At 46.9% G+C, this 25,513-nt stretch overlaps 1 protein-coding gene across 2 annotated transcripts; it reads left to right on the plus strand.

Annotated features, from left to right (window-relative positions):
* The first annotated feature begins 13,735 nt into the window (after positions 1-13,735).
* Positions 13,736-25,348, plus strand: Ecsit (ECSIT signaling integrator). 2 transcript variants are annotated; one of them, XM_034511091.2, is made up of 8 exons: positions 13,736-13,869; positions 20,312-20,429; positions 22,039-22,456; positions 23,021-23,244; positions 24,002-24,059; positions 24,164-24,312; positions 24,500-24,605; positions 25,018-25,348. In XM_034511091.2, the coding sequence occupies exons 2-8, from the start codon at positions 20,334-20,336 to the stop codon at positions 25,272-25,274; spliced, it is 1,308 nt and encodes a 435-aa protein (XP_034366982.1). In that variant the 5' UTR covers positions 13,736-13,869; positions 20,312-20,333; the 3' UTR covers positions 25,275-25,348. The 2 variants fall into 2 exon arrangements, with proteins under 2 accessions (XP_034366982.1, XP_034366983.1); XM_034511092.2 differs by having other exon boundaries at positions 13,778-13,861.
* Positions 25,349-25,513: the final 165 nt, after the last annotated feature.

Here is a 25,513-nt window from a genome sequence, read left to right on the forward strand (position 1 = left end):
CCAGAAGCCAGCCCTGGACTCTTCCAAGCCTGTCCCATTGGCCACGGGGGCTTGCCAAGGGGCGTGGCACCCCACACATACTCTGGCCACCCCCACCTCCTGATGTCAGAGCCTTGGTATTGGGAGCTGACTGTGTCATTGTTTCCACCTAGGGGGCTGAAGTCTGAGGGGGGGAGTTGCTCATACAGCCCACCCCTCTTCCACAAGTCTCCCCATGCCAACTGTCTATGTCCCATCTCTGAGACTCCTTACCTCAGAGATCATTGATCTCCTTCAGTCCCAAGGCAGGACTGCTGCACCCCCACCCCAAGCCCCTAGCGCTGCAAGATGATCTGAGTGACCTCCACACACCAACCCCTCTACACATAACCTTCACCTCTACCAGTCTTTATTGCCATATCTCTAGAAGGGCTAATGAAAGAGCTTGCTTCACAGTGGTGTAGTAAAGGTCAGGGGCAAGATGTCACCTCCAGGGTGCCCAATACAAAGGCTGGCACAAAGGAGAGCCTCAGCAAAGCTTTCTTCCTTCGGAGAATCTGGTACCCAGTTCTGTCCTCTCTGGTCCCTCACAAGGACTTGGAGCAGCAAAGAACCTAGATCTAAGCTCGTAGATGACCCATGCCTGCAATCCCAGCACTTGAGAACCTGGAGCAAAAGGAAGCCTAAGAGTTTGGGGGCCAGCCTGGGCTACATAGAATTCCAGCACAGCCTGGGCTTGAGAGTGAATCATTCTCCTCTCTCTCTCTCTCTCTCTCTCTCTCTCTCTCTCTCTCTCTCTCTTTCCCTCCCTCCACCAACAACCCCCACACACAAATGTAATGAAAATTTTTTTTAAAAGGTGAGGCTAGGACATAGGTCTATAGGTCTATTAGTAGAGCATTTGCATGCTCAAAACCCTGGGCTCAATCCCCAGGACCACATAATCCAAGCCTGGTAATTCATGTGTGTAATCCCAGGACCCGGGAGGTACAGGCAGGATGTTCAGAAGTACAAGGTCATCCTTGGCTACATACTGAGTTCAAGACCAGTCTGGGCTATTTGAAATGAAAAAACAAACAAAGACATATCCTGGATCTGTTCCCAAAATCCATTCACTGGCCTCCTGAGCCACTGTGGCCCAGGTTAACAGATCTTGGGCCATGAACACTCCCCAGTCTCTATCCAAATCAGGCTGGTCTGATTGGACACCTGTAAGTATTCCTAGCTAGACAGCTCTCATCTGGAACATAGACAGGATAGTGACATGTAGATGCCATCAATCTTTACACATTAATGATACTTTATGAACCTGCAATTTCCTGGCCACATATAAAGGACACATCTGGCAAAGCATGAAAGTCCACACCATTAATCCCAGCACTCAGGAGGCAGAGGCAGGTAGATCACAGAAAGATCCAGACCAAGGTTGGATGGTTAGACCCTGTCTCAAAACAATAATAAATAATAATGATACATTTTTATTTTGATAATGGGTTGGTCACACATGTCAGTGGTAAAGACTCAGTGACAACCCCTTACCCAGCATGTGAAAATCTTCCAGTATAACTGCCAGCATTGCAGGAGTACAGCGCAGACTGAAGACGCTTCCAGATGCTGGACAGAACAGGGAACAGAAGGGCCAATGAGGTGGCCTAGCAGATGAAGGGACTTGCCACCAAGCCTGATGGCCTGGGTTTGATTTCTGGGAACTCCATGATGGAAGGAGAAACATGAAGGTTGTTCTCTGACCTCCACACACAAGGCGGGGTATGTGTGAACACACACACACACACACACACACACACACACACACACAAAGAGTTAAATACAAAGGTTTATTCCAACATTTCTTGGCAGTGAGTGGGACAATGTCTTAGGCTGATATCAAACTTGCAATCTAGCCAAGGATGACCTTGAATTCCCAATTCTCCTTCCTCTAAGCCCAGCACTGAAATGCCAGTCATGGACAATCCCGCCCAGGCACATCAGGCACATCAGCATACACTCTCCCACCACTACCCTCCCTGCTCCACCTTTTTATATTTGATTGTCTTCCTCTTCCCAAATGGTCCCATGTCTGCTTTCATATCATATAAATTATTAAACAAAGAAACATACAAAACCTTCTCGGGCTGGGGAGATGGCTCAGTGGCTAAGAACACACATTGTTCTTGCAGAGGACCCAAACTCAGTTCCTGGCTCCCATATAAGGTGGCTCACAACCTCCTGAAACTCCAGCTTCAGGTATCCGATGCCCTGTCCTGGCCTTTAAGGTCACTGCACACAGAGACATAGACACAGAAAAAAGAAAACCTTGCTTGAGACAAGGTCTCACTAAATTCCCAGGCTGGACTTGAACTTGGAATCTGCCTCCCTCCACCTTCTATGTAGCTGGGATTACAGACATGTATTGCCTAACCTGACTTTGCCAACAGCTTTTCTGTCAAGCCCTGTCCAAACTGTGACCATACAGCCCACTCGATAATCACCGTGCCTCCTTAGCCGATGCTGTTATCATGGGCACTTTTAAACATGTTTCTTTGTTTAATGTATACGATGAGTACACTGTAGCTGTCTTCAGACACACCAGAAGAGGGCATCAGGTCCCATTACAGATGGTTGTGAGCCACCATGTAGTTGCTGGGAGTTGAACTCAGGACCTCTGGAAGAACAGCCAGTGTTCTTAACCGCTGAGCCATCTCTCCAGCGCCCTCTCATGGGCACTTTACAGATGGAGGACTGGAGGCACAGGCAGGGGTGTGGAATCCCTTTCTGCAGGAATGTCACATAGTTTTGTCAATGTCACAGCAGAATTTGAACTCACCCTCTGTCCCTAATCCTGTGAGATTCAAACAGGGTGTCTCGGCCATTACCCTGATGCTTAGAGCTGGATAATTCTTTGCCATGTAATCCCATCCTGAACACGGTGACTTTAACAGCATCCCAGGCCTTTATGAAATGCCAGTAGCACCTGCTCTCCTCTTTTGGAGACAGGCTTTCACAATGTAGCCCAGGCTGGCCTCCTGAGTGCTAGTGTTTCAGGTGTACAGCAACAGACCTTGTATAAGTTGACAAACAGAAATTGTACAGACATTGTCAAATGAACCTTGAGAAGGAGGGATGGGTACCCAGCTTGTTGCCATTTGATATCTGGTGATATATGCCTGCAATCAATCAGGGAGGTCAAGAGTTCAAGGCCCTCCTCAACTACAGAGTGACCCAACCTGGGCTATGTGACTTGAGATCCGTCTCAGAAACAAACAAAATAAAATGAAATGCCAAACATTCGGTTTAGTTGGTACAGTGCTTGCCGTTAATGCATAGAGACCTGTCTCAAAATAAAATACTTGGGCCCCATCCCCAGCCCGGCACAAGCCAGGCACAGCAGAGCCATTCTAATCACAGCCACTGGGAGGCAGCAGCGCGGGGGTCAGAGATTCAAGGCCATATTTAACTTACATATTGAGTTTTGAGAGAGATCCTATCTCAAAAAAATTTAGTAAGATTAAAAAGAGAGAGAACAAGAAAATAAAAGCGAAATGGTTTGTCATGGGGGCACACAACTGTAATCTCAGCACTCAGGAGATCGTTGGATCTCTGAGTCTGAGGCCAGCCTGGTCTACATAGTGTGATCCAGGCCTGCCAGGGCTACATAGTGAGGCTCTGGACAGGAGGAAGAGAAGGAGAGAGGGAGTGAGAAAGGAGGGAGGGAGGGAGGGAGGGAGGGAGAGAGAGAGAGAGAGAGAGAGAGAGAGAGAGAGAGAGAGAGAGAGAGAGAGAGAGAGAGAGAGACCCAGTGGGCTAAGGATCAAATAGCATCAAATAAGATAGCAGTAACCCGTGCCTGCCAACAGCCCTCTAAGGAGGGTCCTGCAGGAGGAACAGAGAGAAGTGTAGTCGGTTGTACGGGTCACATAGCCTGAAGGAAGTAGAGTGGAATTTGAGTTAATTCATAACCAAAAGCTTCTTCCACCGAGAGAGCTGCGATTGCTACAGCGAGGTCTGGTACCCCCTGGTGGCCAGGGCACTGCGCCGAGGCGAGCGGCTGACGTCAGCGCTGACTCATTCGCGGGGCTCCCGGGTCCGCCGCGGCTTGGCCATTTATAGAATCCCTGCGAGCTCTGAAGTCAGAGCGCAGGCACGGAGGCTGAGGGGGCGGTGGGTGGGGAGCCCGGCTACCCCAGGGGCGGTGCTCTGTAGGCCTCCCTTGGCGTCTTGATCCTGGAGCTCATCGCTGGTCCCATCCTGGTCCCTGACCTCCTAACCACAGGCCCACAGCAGCTACTGTGCCTCAGTTTCCCATTCCTTGAAGAAGCTTGGGAATCTTTCAGTTTGCTGATGTACAGCTGTGATGCCAGCACTCCGGAGGTAGAGGCAGGAGCATCAGGAGTTCAGGTCAGCATGGACTACATAGTGAGTTCCAGGGTAGCCTGGGCTACATGATAACCTGTCTCAAAACAAAACAAAAATGTAATTTAAAAATTTTTTTAAAAATAAGTCAGGCAGTGGTGGTGCACACCTTTAATCCCAGCATTGGGGAGTCAGAGGCAAGCAGATCTCTGAGCTCAAGGAGTCTGATCTACAAGTTCCGGGACAGTGAGGGCTACACGAAGAAACCCTGTCTCAAAAAGTAACTAGCTAAACAAACAAATAAATATTAAATATTAAATAAATAAATAAATATTAAATGAATAAGTAGGAAAGGTGGAAAGGTAAAACTGTTGTTTTCCCTAGGCCTGAGGGGACTCCCTGAAACAGTTCCCAACATATTTTGGTACCTTTTGTGTGTTGAGTGATTAAACACCACTACACCAGTTTTTCTTGGCAGCCCTCTCTTAAAGAAATGTTCAACATCCTTAGTCATCAGGGAAATGCAAATCAAAACGACTCTGAGAGTCCATCTGACACCAGTCAGAATGGCCAAGATCAAAAACTCAAGTGACATCACACACTGGAGAGGACATGCAGCAAGCAAGCATCCTTCCCTTCATCGCTGGTGGGACTGTAAGCTTATACAGTCACTTTGGAAGTCAATTTGGCAGTTTCTCAGAAAACTTGGAATAGTTCTATCTCAAAACCCAACTACACCACTCCTAGGCATTTACCCAAAAAGATGCTTTACCAAGCCGTAAGGATTCAACTACGTTCATAGCAGCTTTATTCATAATAGCCAGAGACTGGAAATAACCCAGATGTCCCTCAACTGAAGAATGGATAAGGAAAATGTGGTACATTTACACAATGGAATATTACAACGCAGCTATTAAAAACAATGACATCATGAGATTTTCAGGCAAATGGATGGAACTTGAGAATATCATCCTGAGTGAGGTAGCCCAGACCCAGAAAGACAAACATGGAATGCACTCACTTGTACGTGGATATTAGCCATAAAGTACAGGATAACCATGCTGCAATCCCTAGACCTAAAGAAGCTAAGTAACAAGGAAGGCCATGGGGGCATGCTTGGATCTCACTCAGAAGGGGGAAGAGAACAGACATGGGGATGGATGGAAGGGGGTGGGTGGAGGAGGGGCTAGGGAGGGCAGGGATCAAGTTGGGGGAGGATAGAGGGAGATTTCATCCCTAAATGCAAGAACAGTGGGAGATGTGGGTCTCACACTCACCCACTTTTGACATAGGGATTCTGAGCTGCACACCAGGTGGGGTGTAGCTTCCCATCACTGCGGGGACCAAGGGGAGTAGCTGTGAGAGTGCTTTGTACTTTCTGTTTCTCCCCTCCCTAGAAGAGCATCTGGAGGCACACACAGGGACTGGGTCACGACCTGTGACTGGCATTTTTCTAGAACATCCTATATCTCTTAGTCTCATAGGCAGCAGGGTTTTCAGGAAATTACTGAGAGAAAGAAAGTACTTGGTTACTAAGCATGGTGGTGTGCACGTTTAATCCCAAGACTCAGAAGGCAGAAGCAGGTGGGATCTCTGTGAGTTCAAGACCAGTCTGGTCTCCATAATTTGAGTTACAGGCTGGGTAGGGCTACATAGTGAGATGCTGTCTAAAAGAGCAAAGAGAGTTTATTTGTATTTAACTTTATTTTCTTTTAATTTCTGAGACAGTCTCCGGTAGCCTGGGCTGACCTTAAACTTTCTATGTAGCTAAGGATAACCTTGAACTTCTGATCCTCCTGACTCTGTCTTCTGAATGTTGGGATTACATACCTGACTGTATTTTAATTTTTTAAATTACATTTATTTTATATGACACACAAATTGGTGTGTGTGTGTGTGTGTGTGTGTGTGTGTGTGTGTGTGTGTGTGTATTTAAGTCAGGGAACAATTTGTGGGAGTCAGTTCTCTCCTATTATGAGGTCTAGCGGTTCAAACGCAGGCTTGCTCTCTGGCATTTAATTTTTTTCTCCTCCTCCTCCTCCTCCTCCTCCTCCTCCTCCTCCTCCTCCTCCTCCTCCTCCTCCTCCTCCTCCTTCTTCTTCTTCTTCTTCCCCTTCCCCTTCCTTCCCCTTCCCCTCCCCCTCCTCCCCCTCCTTCTCCTCCTTCTTCCTCCTCCTCTTCTTCCTCCTCCTCCTTCTCCTTCTTGAGATAGGGTCTCACGTAGCCCAGGCTGGTTTTGAACTCCCCATGTAACCATGTCACCACTGCCAGATTTTTAGTTTTTGTAAGATAGGTGACTCTCACACAGAGAAAGGCAAGGCTCCGTGGCAACGGGCAACACGGAGGCTATCTGATGCTACTGGTGGGTGTGAGCAGTTTTCAGACAGTTCATCTGACAGAAGTCCTCAGCTTCAGACCCAAGCTGCCTTCTTTCATAGTAGTCTTAAGAAGTCCAAGTGTGGGTATAGAGAGCCGTGAATGTGTGCAGGAACAACTGCTGTGCCCGTGTGATTCCCATACATCCATCAACAGGGAAGATGGGACACAAACATGGGGCCAGGGCACACAGCCTCCGCTGCACCCAGACGGAGGTGCCACAGCACAGTAGCAAATACAGAACTCCTCATCTTTTGCTCTCTTTGGGGCTGCAGAAGTTTGAATGAGGATGGCCTCCATCCATTAGCTCATATATTTGAATGCTTGGTGCGGGTAAGCTGTTTAGGAAGGCGTGGCCTTGTTGGAGGCGTGGCCCTGTTGGAGGCGTGGCCCTGTTGGAGGATGTGTGTCCCTAGATGTGGGCTTTGAGGCTTCAAAAGTCCATGTCAGACTTTGTCGCTCTGACTCAACCTTTTGGATCAGCTGTGAGCACTCAGCTACTGCTCCAGGACCACGCTTGCCCGTCTGCCGCCATGCTGGTCATGGACTCACCCTGTGAAACCGTAAGCAAGCTCTCCAAGTAAATGCTTTCTTTTATAAGTTGCCTTGGTCATGATGTCTCTTCACAGAAATAAAACAGCGACTAGGAAGAGGATGTGTGCCAACGTCATGGCTTCATGGCCTCAGACGGCTTGATTTTATTCTGGATCGACTTCTTTTTCTTTTTTCTTTTCTTTCTTTCTTTCTTTCTTTCTTTCTTTTTTTTTTAAATACAAGTCTCAGGTAGCCCAAGCTGATTAAGAACTCAATATGGGGGCCATTGAGATGACTCAGTGGTAAAAAGGTTTTTGATATGAAGCCTGAAGACCTCAATCTTATCTTTAGAAGCCATGAGAAGACCAACTCGTTTAATGCCCTCCATGTGCACACCAAGGCACACGGGACCCACCCAAATAAATAAAGTCACATACTTTTAAAATGTAACATAACATGTAGCTAAGGATGGACTTAAGCTTAAGTCTTCTGAGTGACAGGATGACAGTTGCATCCCTCCCACCCCCACACCCCACCCCCGCACCAGCCCCAGAACCACCCCCCAGAACCACCACCCGGGCACCACCACCACCACCACCACCACCACCACCACCACCACCACCCCCCGCACCACCCCCTGGCTTTGGTCAGCTGTCCTCACCTTTCTGAATCTCCATTTCCTTCTGTAATAGGTATCGGAATGGTTCTTCTCAGGCTTGCTTGTTTGAAACCGTTTTTTAACATTTATTCATTCATTCATATATTTGTGTGTTGGTGTATGTGGAGGTCACAGGACAACTTGCAGAAATGTTTTCTCCTCCATTAGGCGAGTCCCAGGAATGGAACTTGGGTCCCCAGGTTTGGTGGCAAGTGCCTTTACCTTCTAGGCTGGTCTAGTGGGTACAAGCATTTATACCCACTAAGAATAAGGAGCTGAATTTGAATCCCTAGAATCCATATTAGAACTAGGTATAGCAGCTGGGCATGGTGGTGCACACATTTAATCCCAGCATTTGGGAGGCAGAATCAGATGGATCTTTGTGAGTTCAAGACCAGCCTGCTCTATACATTGAGTTCCAGGACAGTGAGGGCTACATAATAGAGATACCTTGTCTCAAAACAACAACACAGATAAATAAAAGCCAGGCATGGGATAGGAGCTGGGCACAGACAGGAGGATCCTGGTAGTTGGGTGATCAAGCCAGCCTATCAACAACAGTAGCTAGCTTCACTTAACCTGGGGACCCAAGTTCCATGTTAATGTTCTATGTTAATAAGACAGCAATAAAGAAAGACACCAGATGTCCTCCTCTGGATTCCTCAGTGCACATGCAGGGCACAGGCACCTGATACACATGTATGTACCCATACGAATCTCACACACACACACACACACACACACACACACACACACACACACACCTGGTAATTTTTAGAGAAGAGTTGTAAAACCAGTTACAGGATTCTTGTGTATACTTATTCCAAGATGCTTATGTTAACATTTAAAAAAATTATGTATATGAGTACAGCATAGCTGTCTTCAGACTTACAAGAGAAAGGCATAAGACTCCATTACAGATGGTTGTAGGCCACCATGAGGTTGCTGGGAATTGAACACAGGACCCCTGGAAAAGCAGTCAGTGCTCTTAACCACTGAGCCATCTTTCCAGCCTCAATGTTAACATTTTTAAAAGTTGTACATGTGTGTGTGCTCCTATGTGTTTGTATGTGCACGTGTATGTATGTATGTATGTATGTATGTATGTATGTATGTATGTGCATGCAGTATCCAGAGGTATTGGATCCCTGGAGCTGGAGTTACAAGTGGTTGTGAGCTACCACAGGGGTCCTGGGAACCAAACTAGGGTTCTCTGCAACAGCAGTAAGTGTTCTTAACTGCTGAGCTATCTCTCCATCCCTTAATGTCAGCTGCTATAAAAAAAAATAAATTGACTTTTTGTTTTGTTTGTTTAGTTGGTTGAGACAGGATCTCATTATGTAGTCGAGGCTGGCCTCAAACCCACAAGTCTCCTGCCTCAGCATCCTAACTCTGGGGATTATAGGCATGTACCCCCACGTCCTCCAGCTCAGGAAAATGTCTCTATCTGCTAAGCTACAGGCTCATGAGGATTGCTTCGGGGCTCGGTTCTGTTTGGTTTTCTGTCCTTTCCTCACACTGTGTTCTTGTTGTAGCTAAGAGCCTTCCTTGCCTTTAGTCTCACACCTCTGTAGATTCTCCAGTCATTGTGAGCCTGACCCCCGTGCCAACCCCTCAGCAGTGATTCTCTATGTAGTTGGTCTCATAAGTTGGCCCTGACTGAAGCTTTTTGGGAAGAGTACTGGAGAGGTGACCATGTGCCTTCTGTGTGCGTCATACCCAGGGTATGTGATGTCACCATGACTCATGGCTGGTGATGGGAAGCATGGTCCTCTGGCTGCCAGCACTCTCTACTATTTTCCTAGGGTTATTTTATGGACTGTGTGATAAAGAGAGACACCTGGGGCCTCAAATATAAGAGCAGTCAGTGCTCTTAACCACTGAGCCATCTCTCCAGCCTCAATGTTAACATTTTTTAAAGTTGTTCATGTATGTGTGCTCCCATGTGTTTGTATGTGCATATGAATGTGCACAAATATAATTGTGTTCGATATCGTGTACAAGGGACACACAGGTGTCAGTGAAAGCATTTGTTTAGATCAGCCACTCAGGGCTGTGTTCCTCAGCTCTCTGTGTTTTTAAATTTTTTATTACATTTGTATACTTGCATGAGTGCATTCAAGCACGATCCAAGACACACATGCAAAGAGCAAAGGAAAACACGTGGGAATCTGTTGTCCCCTTCTACCGTGAGTCCTGGGAATCAGTCAGCTCTCGGGCTGCAAACGCATTTACATGGCGCACATCACTACATCACTGCTCTGGGGTTGTTTCTCAAATGGTAGTAATGAGAATTGAACCCAAGGACTTGTGCATGCTAAGCAAGCACTCTACCACTAAACTACACATGAAGCCCCATGGTACCTTTTCATTTTAAAGCCTTTACTCATTTTAAAGTTTTATGTGCATGAGTGTTTTGCTTGCACTTAAGTGTTGCATGTGCCTTCAATGCCAGCAAGCAAGAGCAACTTTAGATCCCAGCACCCATGGCAGGCAGCTCACAACTGCCTGTAACTCCAGTTTCAGATCTGATGCCCTCTTCTGGCCTTCACAGGCACTGCACACAAGTGCACATACTCATATGCAGACACACACACACACACACACACACACACACACACACACACCGCACATAAATAAAAATAACAGAACTATCTGGACCTGGTAGCACAGACCTTTAATCCAAGTACTTGGAAGGCAGAAGTAGTGGATCTTAGTGAGTTCAAGGCCAGCCTGGTCTACATAGCAAGTTCCAGGCTAGTCAGGGATTCATAGTCAATAATAATAATAATAATAATAATAATAATAATAATAATAAAATCTTTTAAAAATTAACCATCAAAGACAAAGAGAAAGTTGTAACATTGTAACTGGTCCCTTGAAGTTGATCCCTGGTCTCACCCAGCAAGAACACCCTACTTGTATAGTAAGTAACTAAGGAAGAAGCCATAGTCCAAAAGGTCATAGAAAGGTCAGTAGCATGCCCATTATCTCTCACTGAACAGCCTTAACTAAGCAGTAAGGGGTTGGCAGAGAGAAATCAAGGCCTTAGATCTACCTCTGCCTTGGCTGGGTGTATTAATCTGTTTCATGTTACTATAGTGAAATGTCCAAGACTGAGTAGCTTTATAAAAAAGGATTCATTCAGCTTAATGTATGTTCTGGAGGTACAAAGCCTCAACACTGAGTGATGCCTTCTTGCTGGCAGAGTGCCCAGTAAGTGCAAAGCATCACATGGCGAGGGATGGGGAACATGTCCTCTGGGTCCTCCTGATACACACACTTTTTGAGACAGGATTTCTCATTATGTAACTCCAGCTGGACTGGAAAAGGCTAGATGGACCAGGCTGGTCTTCAGCTCTAAGAGGTATGCTTGCCTCTGCCTCTTCTCTTCGTATGAAGCCACCAGTATTCAATAACTGGGCCCCCTTCTGAAGACTTCATGTGTCTCAGTCACCCCTCAATGACATCACCTCGAAACTCCACACTCGGGTTAAGTTCTGTCCTTTTTATGGAGTCAGGGTCTTATGTAGCCCAGGCTCTACCATGTCAAGGGTGACTCTGAACTGTTAATTCTCCTGCTGCCACTTCTTGAGTTCTAGGATGACAGGCGCCTGCTGGGCTTGCTCACTTTCCTTTCCCTCCTTCTTCCTTTTCTTAGCTACAGATCCAGTTTGAGGCTAACCTGGGCTACATAATAATAGTTATCCTAAAATCCTAAAAATAGCTAATATCCTTTTTTTTTTTTTTTTTTTTTTTTTTTTTGTTTTTCGAGACAGGGTTTCTCTGTGTAGCCCTGGCTGTCCTGGAACTCACTCTGTAGACCAGGCTGGCCTCAAACTCAGAAATCTGCCTGCCTGTGCCTCCCAAGTGTTGGGATTAAAAGCGTGGGCCACCACCGCCCGGCTAAAATAGCTAATATTCTAATATCCTAAAAATAGTTAATCTAGTGATCAAGCACAGTGGCACAAGATGCCTATCTACGGCCAGGTCTAGAGCGGCACTGCCTGCAGCAGCCTGCATTGCATTTGCAGAGCTCCATGAAGTCAAGGCCTGCTGGAACACACTGCAAGAATGGAGTTGTGGGAGAATTCTGAGTGCTCTAAGAAAACAAGGCATGACTCCTGTGACCTCGGTTTCTTCAAAACACAGAACTGTTCCTGGAATGTGTTTTCATGCTCCTCTCCTAAGTGTAGTGACAAGCAGTGCATTTACTTCAGCTGTTGTTATTCATGCACTTCTATGGAAAAACATTTTTTTTGCCACGTGTGGCCTTATAATTGAACACCTCACCCATGCTATGCTCCTTAACCCTCAGAGTGTAATTTGCCTGAGGATCTGAGTTAAAGCTGCCTATTGCATGAGACTTTAGTCTGTCTCACTTAGAGACCCTGCCCTCTCAGGTTTACATTGCCAAACAGAGCCGTAAACAAAGGCTAGCCAAGTCTATATAAAGAGTTCCAGGCCAGCCGGGCCAAGAAACATAGTGAGACCCGGTCTAATCAAAACAAAAGGACCAGGGCTACACCTCGGCTGGTAGAGTACCTGCCTACAGTGTAAGAGGCTCTGGATTGTATCCCCAAGCACTAGAGACAATGCACCGGTGGCACAGACCTGCGACCCCAGGACCAAAGAGGCAGGGAGATCAGATCAAAGTCAAATTCAGCTACAAAGAAATTCAAAGCTTGTCTAGGCTATACAAGACCTTGTCTTAAAATGATTCCTTATGGGGTTGACAGGTTGGCTCAGTGGTTAAAGTGCTGCCAAGTCTGATGGCCCGAGTTCAATCCCTGGGACTGGCAGGATAGATTCTAGCAAATTATCACCACATGCACCACCCCCAAAGTAAAACAATGTTAAAAATGCATTTAAAACAACAAAATCCTATATTCAACATATATATGTATATATATGTACATGTATTTATATATATATATATATATATATATATATATATATATATATATAAATAAATAAATAAATAAAACCACTACTATTTATACATGCACAGAACAATTCCAGGGCGATCCAATCATCTACACATACACTCCATAGGCCTCTCAGCTCTCCGTGTGGGTGGTCTGAAGAGTCACTAGACTCCCTGTTGGGGAGGGAGAGAGGGGTGTCAGGAATGCATGTCCTTTCTCACAGTAGCCCTTGTTGTACTTATATGGCCATTTCACATAGATGAATTCAAACTTCAAAAATTTTTATTAAAGGGCGTTAAAAGTGCTCGCAGCCAAGCCTGATGACCCAGGTTTCATCCCAGTACCCACATGAAAGAACATTCCCCCTAAATTGTCCTCTGACTTCCATACGAACGTGCTCACGTAGATTTACACACATAACACACGATAAAAATAAACATAACTTGACATTCTGTTAAAGTTGTTGGCAGTGTTGCCCACCTGAAGTTCCAGCTGTTCAGGAGGCTGAACCCTGAGGATCTCTTGAATCCAGGGTTTTGAGACCAGACTGAGTACCACTGCAAGACCCTGACTCAAACAATTCAAACAAACAAACAAACAAACAAAACCCGTTCAGTAAAAAGAATAAATCCTGGGACTTGGGGCTGTGGCTTAGTTGCCAGCGGTAGGGTGCTTGCTTAGTACGCAAGAGGCCCAGGGCTCCGAACCGGATGTGGTGCTTCCAGTCCGTAACAATAATAATTTACCATCACGGTGGAGAAAACTGGACCGAACGGACGCCAGGGCACCCGATCCAGCGCCTCTGCGACGGCACCCAAGGTCTCCAGGATTCTGGAGTACTGTGAGAGGCAGGGCCTGTTCCCGAAGCTAGTGTCTTCCCGCCTTCCTATTGGTGGATCTCTTCTTGAGGGCGGGACCTATCGTCATAGGCTTTTCTGATTTGCTGTTACCTTCGACTCGTAACCGGAAGCTCTGTGGCTCAACATGACGGCGCCCAGCGGTCCCACCGAGTCGTCTCGGGTCCTCGGCTGGCCGCGTGAGTAGGTGGGTCGCGTGTGGGAAGGCTATGGGACTGTCTGCAATTGGGGCGTCCACTTCCAGGCCTGGTAGAGCCGGGGAGGATAACCTTCAACTCGGCTTCAGAGTCAGGGCACTGTGACCTTTTGGGGTGCAGGCTTGGGACCGTGCGAAGAAAGGTTGCTGGGCACCTCTTGCTGCAGGCGTTCGGTCTCACAGGTGGGACAGGAGCCACACTTTGTCTATGAGGCAGGCATTGCAACCTTCCAGCCTCTCTCAGAGACCCGGAATCGTGCCAGGCCACATACATACACACACACACACACACACACACACACACACACACACACATACATACATACATACATACATACATACACACGCTACATCGCTGTTGAGATTTTTCTGCGTTTTGTAGAAACTTACTACTTATTCACACTCAGCTGGTCTGTGTTGGGCATTTACCATGTACCAGGCACTGGCCCAGCTGGTGGAGACACAACAATGAGAAAAACAGATTTTAAAAGAGTATTACCTAAGAGAACCAATTATTGAGCAGATCACAAACAGAACAGGTAATTTTGTGACTTCAAAACAGTGATTGTTGCAAGCAATGTGTTTCTCCCTGAGACAAGAGTCTTTATGTATCCCAAACTGGCCTCTAACTCATCATGATCCTCCTGCTCCAGCCTTCTGAGTCCTGGATTACACCCATACACCAAGATAGTAGTAGACAGAGGGTAAAACAAGTTCAAGGCCTGTGAGACCAGTAAACTTGTCTTGTTTCAGAAACAGTGTGGCTGGAGCTACAAGAGATGGGGGAAGTACAGCAGGTAGAATCCATCCGATGTGTATTTACTTTTGAAGTTTTTATTTTGGTTATGGGGGCGGGGAGAGGACACATGTGCCATGGTGCATGGTGGAGGTCAGAGGACAACTCTGGAGTTTTATCCATACACCTTATGTTGGTTCCAGGGTTTGAACTCAGGTCATTATGTTTGCTTTGTTCTGACAGCAAGTTCCTTTCCCAGCTGAATTATCTCTCCCGCACTTATTTAAATTTTAGTCAGGACTTTACTGTGCCTCAGACTGCCATGGAACTCACCAATTATCACCAGCTGGTTTGATTCTGGAGGTCATCCTCCTGCCTCAGACTCCCCAGTGCTGGCTTTACAGATACAATACCTATCACGAGTGCATTTTATTTTAAGACAGGGTCCTATTATGTAGCCTTGTCTGGTCTGGAACTTGCTATGTCTGTATAGATCAGTCTCACCTCAAACTCAGAGATCTGCCAGCCTGTGTCTCCCAAGTGCTGGGATTACAGGTATGTGCTATGACATCCAGCATTCAGGGATGTATGTTAGTGCATGTGCACATGTAAGCACCTGTGTACAGAGGACAAATGTCAACCTTGGATGTTGTTCCTCAGGAGCTGTCCACCGTGTGCTCTGGGACGTGTAGCTCACTGATTAGGCTGGCTAGCAGCGGGCTCAGAGACCTGCCTGTTTCTGCTTCCTCAGATTGCTCAGATTGCAGGTAGCTTTGTATGTAGGTGCTGGGGATCAAGCTCAAGTCATATACTTTCAGGGCAAGCATTTTATCAATGGAGCCATCTTTCCAGCCCACCTCGTTTCTGTTGTTAAAAGCGTTCCTTTGCAATGGAGGGAAGTAACTGGAAGGGCAAGAGAGAAAGGGCAGAAACATGCAGGAGAGCAGACCATGGACTGGTGCGGTGACCTGCAAGAGAGATAGGCTTACAAGTAGTCTCCAGAACTATCTGATTGACTGAATAGGGGCATAGTGAATACTGAATGATTCCTTTGGTGTGGCTTGAATAACCAGGAAGGGTGGTGCTACTGGCTAACCTCCAGAGAAGCACAGTAAGCAAAGGTGTTGTCAGTGTTCCCTGAATGGAGTTTGGGATGGCTGGTTTGTGCCAAAGTTATACTTAGGTATGGGAGCAAAAACTTGAGGGAACCATGAGCATACATATTCCCGACTCTAATACACGTAGGGCCACCTATGGGTGTTACAATGCAGATTCTCACGTGGCCTGAGGTAGAACCAACATTTTACAGGTCCTGGGACACAATTTGCAAGGCAAAGTTTTAGATTCTTTCTATCTAACCATGCAAGTACCTACCATGAGCCACACCATCAGCCTCTAACTGGGGGATGCTAGGGCAGGGGCTCTACCACTGAGCCACACTCCCAGCCCCTCACTAAGGGAAATCTAGCAGAGGCCCACTGGGTTCAGTAGCTCACTGGAGGAGTCTAGGTTAGGTCTGTACTACCGAGTCACAGCCTGAGTCCAGTCCAGCTACATTTCCTCAGACCAGCAGCTGTATCTCTCACCTAAAAGTTGTCAGAAGTGCAGACATGTTTCCACTAAGCCTGAATCTGCAGGTTTTGTGCTCCCAGGGCATCTGTCTGCACCCTCAGCTTTGCAGACACTATGGACATTGAAAGACATCTCATGATTGGCTGAGAAATAGGCATGGATGCCAGGAAGAAACCCAAGGATGTTAACAAGGGCTATAGGGGAGGGGACATCACTATCTAATACTTGGGAGAGAGTGAGAAAGTTGAAGAAGGCATTGGCTTCTTCAAAGTGTTGAGCACACTGATTCATTGGACCGGCATTACTGGCATGACTAGGGCAGCCATCAGGTTGTGGAGGAAGGAGCCAGTTCATAGACATAGCTTAGGTATAGCTTTAATGACCAGAAAGCAGGGAGTGGGAGGGAGCTATTAGAAAAAGTATTTGTTTTGTTTTTGTTTTTCCTTAAATAAGTTCTCATAGTAGCCCTAGCTGGCTCGGAACTCACAGAGGTCTGGCTGCCTTTACTTCCTGAATGCCGAAATTAAAGGTGTGCATTACTATGTCAGGCTGAACTAGAGGAAGTTGTTTGCTCGTTTGTTTTTACTTATTTATGTACTCTGTGCCTGTGTCCGTGCCCGTGGCACTAGAGGAGTGGAGGTCAGAGGACGACTTGTGGGGTCAGTTCTTTCCTTCCACCTTTGATCACAGGGGTGGGATTCTGCATGTTGTCAGACGTGGCAGCAGCTACCTTTATCTGCAAAGCCATCTTGTCAGCCCCAAAGGTGTTTTATTGTTATTGTTTTGTTTTCTTGGTTTTCTTTTCCTGTTTTTGAGACAGGTTTTCATGTAGCCCAGGCTGACTTCATACTTGCTGTGTATGCAAGGCTTATCCTCTTGTTTCCACCTCAGTGCTGGGATTTACAGGTGTATGCCACAACACCCATCTCTAGAAAGTTTTAGTGGTAGCAAGAATAATCCAAACTCTTCCTAATATTTTCTCTGTGGCCTAGATACCCTGATACCAAAACCAAACAGGTATACTAAGAAAAATACAAACTAGTGCCTCTTGAATACAACTGTAAAATTCACTCATAATGGGCTTGCAAACATGAAAAAGAATTTTATATCATGCCTAAGAAAATTTATCTTTAAAACGCAAAGTTAGTTTAATATCTGCCCATTTATGTATATATTAATAGAACCCCTAAAATTACATGATTATTTCAGGCAATGCAGAAAAATATTTGAGAAAATCCCACACTCTTTTTATTTGTTTGAAACAATATCTCACTGTGTAGAGCAGGCTGGCTGTGGTGGTCCCTGCAAATGTCATATAGCCAGCAGTGAGACAGTCCAGATGAGCTTAAGAATGGAAGCTGGGTCAGTAGAACTTAGCTGGTACTGGTTCCAAACTTCTGGAATCTAATGCCAAGTGATTTATTTCTTAAACATTTAAGCAATGAAACTTTGGGGATAAGATTCCATGTGACAGTAATTACAACAAAGCATGGATTAGGCATGGCTGCATTGAAAGTCTCTTGCAAAGTTTATCTCTAGCAAAGCACCTGTCCCTCAAGAATGGCTTCTGTTGATGGAGAACAGTGTTCAGGACAAAGGTGCAGAAGGAAGGGATTGTAGTAAGCATAAGGATGGGTTCTGTTGACTGAGAAACAGTGCTCAGGACAAGGGCCCAGGGAAGAATAAGCAGAATAGCAAACTCTTTTGTAGAATACATGGGACCTCTTTCATGAGAATGGGTTCTACTGACTGAGACAAAGTGCTCAGGATTCTGGGGGTTCTATGGGCCTGGCTTTATAGAAGAGCAAAAAGACTGCCAAGTATTAACACATTCATTTCCAACCTTCTGGATGGAAACTGGGAGTCAGTTTCTTCGTCTTTAGTGCTGTCTGTAAGCTGTGCTCTATCTATACCTAGCCTTGAACTCACAGAGATCTTTCTGCTTCTGCCTCCTGAGTGCCACCATGCCCAGTGAAAGAACAGATTATTTTGCCAGAGTTTAGGACCCAGACAAGGCTGTGTACCCTGGCCACTACTCAGGTTATACCAGAGCTCCCAGTAGTAGTACTCAGGCAGGAGAAAGGATTCGAGCTGCCATGGAGACAGTGCAGACAGTTAAGTACTTCCTGCAGGAGCCTGACCACCTGAGTTCTATCTCAGGTACCCAGGGTAAAAAATGAGGTGGGACTGGTGAGATGGCTCACTGGGTCAAAGTGCTTGCCGCCAAGCATAAGGTCCTGAGTTCAATCCCCAGCACCTACATGGTGGCTCACAACCATCTGAAACTCCAATTTCAGAGGATCCAAAACCCTATTTTGACTTCTCCAGGCACCAGGCACTCACGTGGTACACATAATAAAGGCAAAATATTCATACATATGGTAAAAGAAAATTTTTTTTAGTTAAATAAACAAACAAACAAACTAGCCAGGTGGCAGTGGCATGCCCAGCATTCAGGAGGCAGAGGCAGGTGGATCTCTGTGAGTTCAAGGCCAGCTTGGTCTACAGAGTAAGTTCCTGGACAGCCAAAGCTACACAGAGAAACCCTGTCTCAAAACAAAACAACACACACACACACACAAAGAAAAGATGGGGAGAGCATTGAGATGGCTCAGGGGATAAAGGCGCTTGCTACTAACCCCAAGAACCTGAATTCCATCCCCAGGGACCAACATGGTAGAAGAGAGAACTCGATTTTGCAAGTTGTCCTCTGTGCTGGTGCCTGGCACATTTGTATACACACTCAGGAATGCACACATAAAGTTTTCTAAAAGGTAGTAATAATTTTGTCTGAAGCCACACCTTTTTTCTGAGCCCCTCTCTTTTTTTCTTAAAACTTTATTTATTTTATTTATATGAGAACACAGTAGCTATCTTCAGACACACCAGAAGAGGGCATCGGATCCCATTACAGATGGTTGTGAGCTACCATGTGGTTGCTGGGAATTGAACTCAGGACCTCTGGGAGAACAGTCAGTATTCTTAACCACTGAGCCATCTCTCCAGCCCAAACCTTCTCTTAACCCTTGTGCTCAAGCCTGTCTTCTTTTCCTTTTAAAGCTGGAGGGGGCAGAGAAAGGGGAGTCCTTGGGGCTTACTGGCCAGTCAATCTAGCTGAACTGGTAAGCTGTAGTTCAATGAAAGGCTGTCTCAGAAAACATGGTGGTACATGCTGTTAATCCCAATACCCAAGAGGCAGAGGTTAAGGATCTCTGCAGTTTGAGGCCAGCCTAGTCTGCATAGCAACTTTTAGACCAGCCTGGGCTACGTAGTAGGACCTTGTCTCAAAAAGGGGATTGGGGAGCCTGAGAGTGGAGAGGTGGCTTAGCCATTAAGAGCACCCCCAAAGGACTAGGTTTGATTCCCAGTGAGTGAATACACTCACTCTCTCACTGCAGCCAACACCTTCTTCTGGCCTGCATGGGCACTGGGCATGCATGCAGTACACAGATAGACATGGAGGCAAAACACCCGTACATAGAAAATAAAAGTAAAAGTCATTAAAAACACCTTTGAAAAAGCCAGATATCATGGCATTCCTACAGTGAGGTAGAAGGCTACTAAAAAGTTGTTCTCTGGACCCCACAAAAGTATTATAGCCAGTGAACCTGTGTATACCACATACACACAAAATAAACAGGCAAATCTTTCAAAAAAAAAAAAAAAAAAATGAAGAAGAAGAACTGCCAGGTATGCCAGTGGGGTGATTCATGGAATGAAGGTGCTTGCTGCCAAGCCTGGAAAGCTAAGTTCAATGCTGAGAACCACATGGTGGGAGAGAGAACCAATTCTCCACGCTATCCTCTGACCTCCACACAAGTGTATGCACGCACGCACGCACGCACGCACGTGCATACGCACAATAAATAAAAATAAAAAAGGTAGCTCACACTTGTAATCTCAGCATTGGGGAAACAGAGGCAGGAGGTTCAGGAGTTTAAGGCCACCCTTGGATACCTGGGCAATATGATACTCTATCTTAAAAACAACAAAATCAAACAGAAGTAACCGTTGGAGTTTGGTGGACTAGGCTCTTCCGTCTGAACTGTGCTGTCTGTCATAGTGATGCCCTGTTTCATGGAAGGTGTGCCGCAGGCTAACGCTGTCCCAATCTCTCTCAACTAGGTGTGGTTGAATCTACAGAGGCATGAGCTGGGTGCAGGTCAACTTGCTGGCCCGAGGCCTCTCTAGGGGCTGGGGAGGCATCTGCAGGACTGCCCTCTCAGGAACTCTCTGTGCTCAGGTAACCACAGGCTGGGTTCCTATGGTCTTTCACAGTGTCAATATCATTTAAAAGTCCAAAGTCTATCCTGAGACTCAGGCAATCTCTCAACTGTGACATCCTAAGAAGCAGAAGTAGATCACAACTTCCATCAGGGAATGAATGGCACAGACTATGTCCTCCCATTCCAAAAGGCAGGAGTGAAGCCATAATGAAGAAGCATTGAACCAAAGCAAGAGTGAAATCCTGGCAGGGCAAACTCCAGCCCTGTAGCTCCAATGTGTTAGTCATCAGCTCCAGTGCGCTCAGATAGCCCTACTCTTCTAGCCCTGCTGCCCCCAAACCTTCTCCGCCCCAGACTGGCTCTCTTCCCTGTGTGCGGCCGTCCTTGGCAGACATCTCATAGCTCTGATATTACCAACATCTTGAGGTCTGCTCAGCAACCCGAGCTTCACTTTCAGGGATAGAAGCAGTGGTCTTCTGGGAGCTCCTGCCTTCTCAGGACTCTTGCTTCCTTCCTGCCTTCAAAGCCAGTACCATACAACAGGCCAGGCTAGCTAGCAGCTCATGATACTTCATCACAGTAACAGAAAAGTAACTAGGACAGAAGTTGGTGTCCATAAGTAGGGTGGTTGTTGTAAAGACTCTGACCTTGTTATTTTGGGAAGGTGGAAGACTTTGGAAATTTGGTCTAGACAAGCAAGTGAATGCTGTAAGCAGAGTTTGATAGGCCTATCAGGGTACTTCTCATTCAGACCACAACGGTGTGTATATACGTGTCTTAGGGTTTTATTGCTGTGAAGAGACACCATGACCAAGGCAACTCTTTTTTTTTTTTTTTTTTTTTTTTTTTTGGTTTATTTCGAGACAGGGTTTCTCTCTGTAGTCCTGGCTGTCCTGGAACTCACTCTGTAGACCAGGCTGGCCTCGAACTCAGAAATCCGCCTGCCTCTGCTTCCAAGTGCTGGGATTAAAGGCGTGTGCCACCACCGCCCAGCCAAGGCAACTCTTATAAAGGACAACATTTGATTTGGGCTGCCTTACAGTTTCATAAGTTCAGTCCATTATCATCATGGCAGGAAGCATGGCAGCATGCAGGCAGACATGGTGCTGGAGGAGGAGCCCAGAGTTCTGTATCTTGATTCAAAGGCAATCAGGAAAAACGGGCTTCCAGGGAGCTAAGAGGAGAGTCTCAAAGCCTGCCCCCACAATAACACATTTTCTCCAACAAAGCCACACCTCCTAATAGTGCCACTTCCTGGACCAAGCATAGTCAAACCATCACACTGTGAAACTTGGGTATGCACATGTGTGGATGTATATATCTGTGTCAAATCTGTGTGAGTGCTTTATCCTCTGAGCCATCAAGCTGGTCCTGCTGATACTTCTTGATGTTTTCTTTGTGTGTGTGTGTATGCACCATATGTAATCCCAAATGGCCTTAGAACATGAATGTGTGGTTCAAGCAAGCTTTAAGCTCTCAATTCTCCCTTAGCCTCCTGGGGGTTGGGATTTCATGTGGCAGTGTAATGTCATGATATCTAAGCTCCTAATAGGTCATCCATGATGTCCAGGGTACCTTTTGTCAGGAAACAGAAAACAAAAAGCAGGCACCATCCTTTCTTCCCAGGTGTCCCTCCAGGCTCCACGAGGCCTCCACTGTAGTGCAGTTACACACAAGGATGAGGTGTGGTTGGTTCCTCGACCCCCCGACCCCCAAAAGAAGCCCATCAAGGTTCCAGCAATGCATGAAGACCTGTTCAGGCCATCAGGAAATGGAGAACAGGACAAGGCAAGCTTCCTGAATGCAGTGCGCAGCTTTGGGGAGCACAACGTACGCAAGCGTGGCCACGTGGACTTCATCTACCTAGCACTGCGCAAGATGCCCGAGTTTGGTGTGGAGCGGGACTTGTCAGTATACAACCTGCTGCTGGATGTTTTCCCCAAGGAGGTCTTCCGGCCCCGCAACGTTATCCAGCGCATCTTTGTCCACTACCCACGGCAGCAAGAATGTGGGATCGCGGTCCTGGAGCAGATGGAACGACACGGTGAGGGAAGTGGGCCCGGCCTTCCTTCGCACCTTGCTCTACTCCCCTTCTTTTTAGTCCCTTACCTGACCCGCCCTCCCGCATTCACTCACTCTCTCGCGGCTCCCCTCTCCCCACCCCCCACCTTTCAATTATTGGACCTAGGGTTGTAGACAAGCTGAAGGATGTCTTACCTGGGACGCCCCAGGGCTGGTCCCCAGTATCTAATAACCTCAGGTGCATACCTGTCATCTCAGTTCTTGGCAGTGAAGGGTACACCGAGATTCAAGCCATCCTTCACTACATATTTTTTTTTTTTTTGCTTTTCAAGATTTATTTTTAATCTTATGTATGCTGTGTGTCAGTGGGTAGGTGAGTTCTGGTGCCCGAGGAAGCCAGAACAGGGTGGTGGATGCCCTGGAACTAGAGTTAAAAGTGGTGTATCACATGTTCCTAATTACTGAGCCATTTCTTTCTCCAGCCCTCTTTCCCCAACACATACACTTTTCATGTCTTTCTGACTTCAAACTTGTGTCTAACTATATCCTGCCTCTCTGAGGCTGTGCTTGGATCTACCCAAAACAGGAGTCATGCCCAACACAGAGACAGAGTTCTTACTGATTCAAATATTTGGGCGCAAAAGTTACCCTATGCTCAAGTTCCTACGGATGCAGCTGTGGTTCACCCGCTTCAAGAATATCAACCCCTACCCAGTGCCTCGAGATCTTCCCCAGGACCCTTTGGACCTGGCCAGGCTAGGCCTGCGACACATGGAGCCTGATCTCAGTGCTAAAGTTACTGTCTACCAGGTATGCATTCCTGTTTATACCTGCAGCCACCCTCCCTGGCTGGGCTTTATTGCTTCCCTGGGTTCTTCTGCTGGTGTCCTGACAGTGGTCATGGTCATTCCTTATTACCGCAGTTGACCTGTCTTAGTCTATTTACCCATTGCAAGAAAATTCCCTATGTCCTCTTCTTGTTGCTGTAACAAAATCTGCAGGCTGAGTACATTATAAAGAAAAGAGCAGCTAGGCACAGTGGCTCGTATCTTTAATCCTAGCACTTGACTGATGGGCCAGGTGTGCCTCATACATACAGAGCTCTGTTTCAGCCAGAGCTACACAGAAGAGTCTCTGCTTCATCCCTAGAGGGGAGAGGCTGGGGTGTGGCTCAGTGGTAGGACACCTGCTTTCCTTGTTCAAGGCCTGGGGCTCCATTCCTAGTGGTGTGACAAAAGAGAGAAGCTTGTCTTTATGCTGCATGCTGTATTCTAGGCAAGCACTCCCAGCTGAGTCAGGTTCTTGGTGCCATCTGAAGAACTGTTACTTTCTGTTACTGCCATTTTTGTGCAGGTACAGTGACTTGGATGAGGTCAATGAGGTTGAACTTAGGCTGGATGGCTTCAGGGTAAACTCAGTGTTGGCACTCTGGCCAAGCTAGATACAAGGAAAGAGAGAAGGGCTACTTCTAGTGACGGGGTGCAGTTGCTCAGGAAGCACCCCCTTCCCTTTGCTCTCAGGCTCCCCTGTAGAGGTTGGGGAGTCACAGCCCTGCTCTTCCTTGCAGATGTCTTTGTCCAGTGACTCAACAGGCATGGAAGATCCCACACAGACTTACATTGTAGGTAAGGCCCCAGCCTGTCCCAGTTTCTGCTGGATCCCTCTCAGCCCACTAAATGAACTTCTGGGCCTTTTGCCACTAAGCCACTAGGTTCTCATCTCTTACCAGGAATCCAGAGTCCAGATCAGCAAGCTGCCCTGGCCCGCCACAACCCATCCAGGCCTGTTTTTGTTGAGGGCCCCTTCCCTCTCTGGCTTCGTAATAAGTGCGTCTATTATCACATCCTAAGAGCTGACCTGCCGCCCCCTGAGGAAGAGGTGAGTCACTGCCAAGCCCCAGCACCTGAGCTTGATCCCCAGGACCCATGTGGTGGAAGGAGAGATCTGACTCCTACAGGTTGTCCTCTGATTTACACGGGTGTGCATAATTTTTTTCAGACTTAGCTGAGGGACCAGGGTTTGTGTTCTGGCCTCTAATCCTGTCTGGTTTTTTTGTCTGAGGTAGACAGTAGAGGAAATCCCAGAAGAGTGGAACCTGTACTACCCAGTGAAGCTGGACCTGGAATACTCAAGGAGTGCATGGGATAACTATGAGTTTGACGTGGATGAAGGTAAAAGCAGGTCTCAACACCGGACATCCTGTGTGGTAGCCATTTCTCTACTCTCCACACAGTGAGGGGTGATGTGCCCCCCAGGGTACCTCTCCTTGGCTACTCCCTCTCCCCCTTGTCATATCTTTTATGGAGCGTTCTACACTGACTAGTGACGTGACCAGAATAGATACAAGCCTTAGGTCAGAAGGAAACAGTCAAGTTATATTTGGGGGAGTTAAGAGGAGGTAGCCTCCAAGTTAGGGGTCAAACTTATTTTCTTGGTAGTATCTGAAGCAGCAAGTGGCATGGCCCAGGGGAAATGTAGAACATTTATGTGGCAAAGGGAACTGTGTGTGAACTCATGGAGGTGCTCATGACAGGAGGTCAGAATACCTCAAGGTGATGAGAGCACAAATTCCTCTCCTAACAGTGACAGAAGGCCCTGTCTTCGCCATGTGCATGGCTGGTGCCCATGATCAGGCAACACTGGTCAAGTGGATCCAAGGCTTGCAGGAGACCAATCCAAGCCTGGCACAGATCCCAGTGGTATTCCGCCTGGCCAAGTCCACAAGGGAGCTCCTGACAACCTCAAGACTGGAGAAACAGTCCCCTCACCACAGTCCTCCCAAGGGTCCTGAGGAAGATGATGAGGCCATTCAGGCACAGCAGCAGCAGGGTCAAAGTTGAGTCAGAGCTGGCATGAGGAGAAAAGACTGGACTGATATGAAATAGTATGGAAAAAATAAAAAAATCGAAACCTCTTCCCTGGCCCTGTGGCTTCCCTTCAGATGTTAGGCAAGGGCTCTTCTGGGTTTACCACCACGGGACCCTCCTTTTTAAAAAATATCTTTTTAAAAATTCCATTTATGTATTTATGGTATGGGAGAGATGTGTGGAGGTCAGAAGACCATTTGCTGAATGTGCAT

This window comes from Arvicanthis niloticus, chromosome 8, assembly GCF_011762505.2.
Source record: "Arvicanthis niloticus isolate mArvNil1 chromosome 8, mArvNil1.pat.X, whole genome shotgun sequence".
In the NCBI taxonomy this organism is placed as follows: domain Eukaryota; kingdom Metazoa; phylum Chordata; class Mammalia; order Rodentia; family Muridae; genus Arvicanthis; species Arvicanthis niloticus.

What these genes read in the sequence shown, in the direction of transcription:
- Ecsit (XM_034511091.2), top strand. Translation starts at nt 20,334, where the DNA reads ATGAGCTGGGTGCAGGTCAACTTGCTGGCCCGAGGCCTCTCTAGGGGC. An exon ending in GGAGCAGATGGAACGACACG is followed by an intron (nt 22,457 to 23,020) that starts GTGAGGGAAGTG and finishes TACCCAAAACAG; the next exon opens with GAGTCATGCCCAACACAGAG. An exon ending in CTAAAGTTACTGTCTACCAG is followed by an intron (nt 23,245 to 24,001) that starts GTATGCATTCCT and finishes TCTTCCTTGCAG; the next exon opens with ATGTCTTTGTCCAGTGACTC.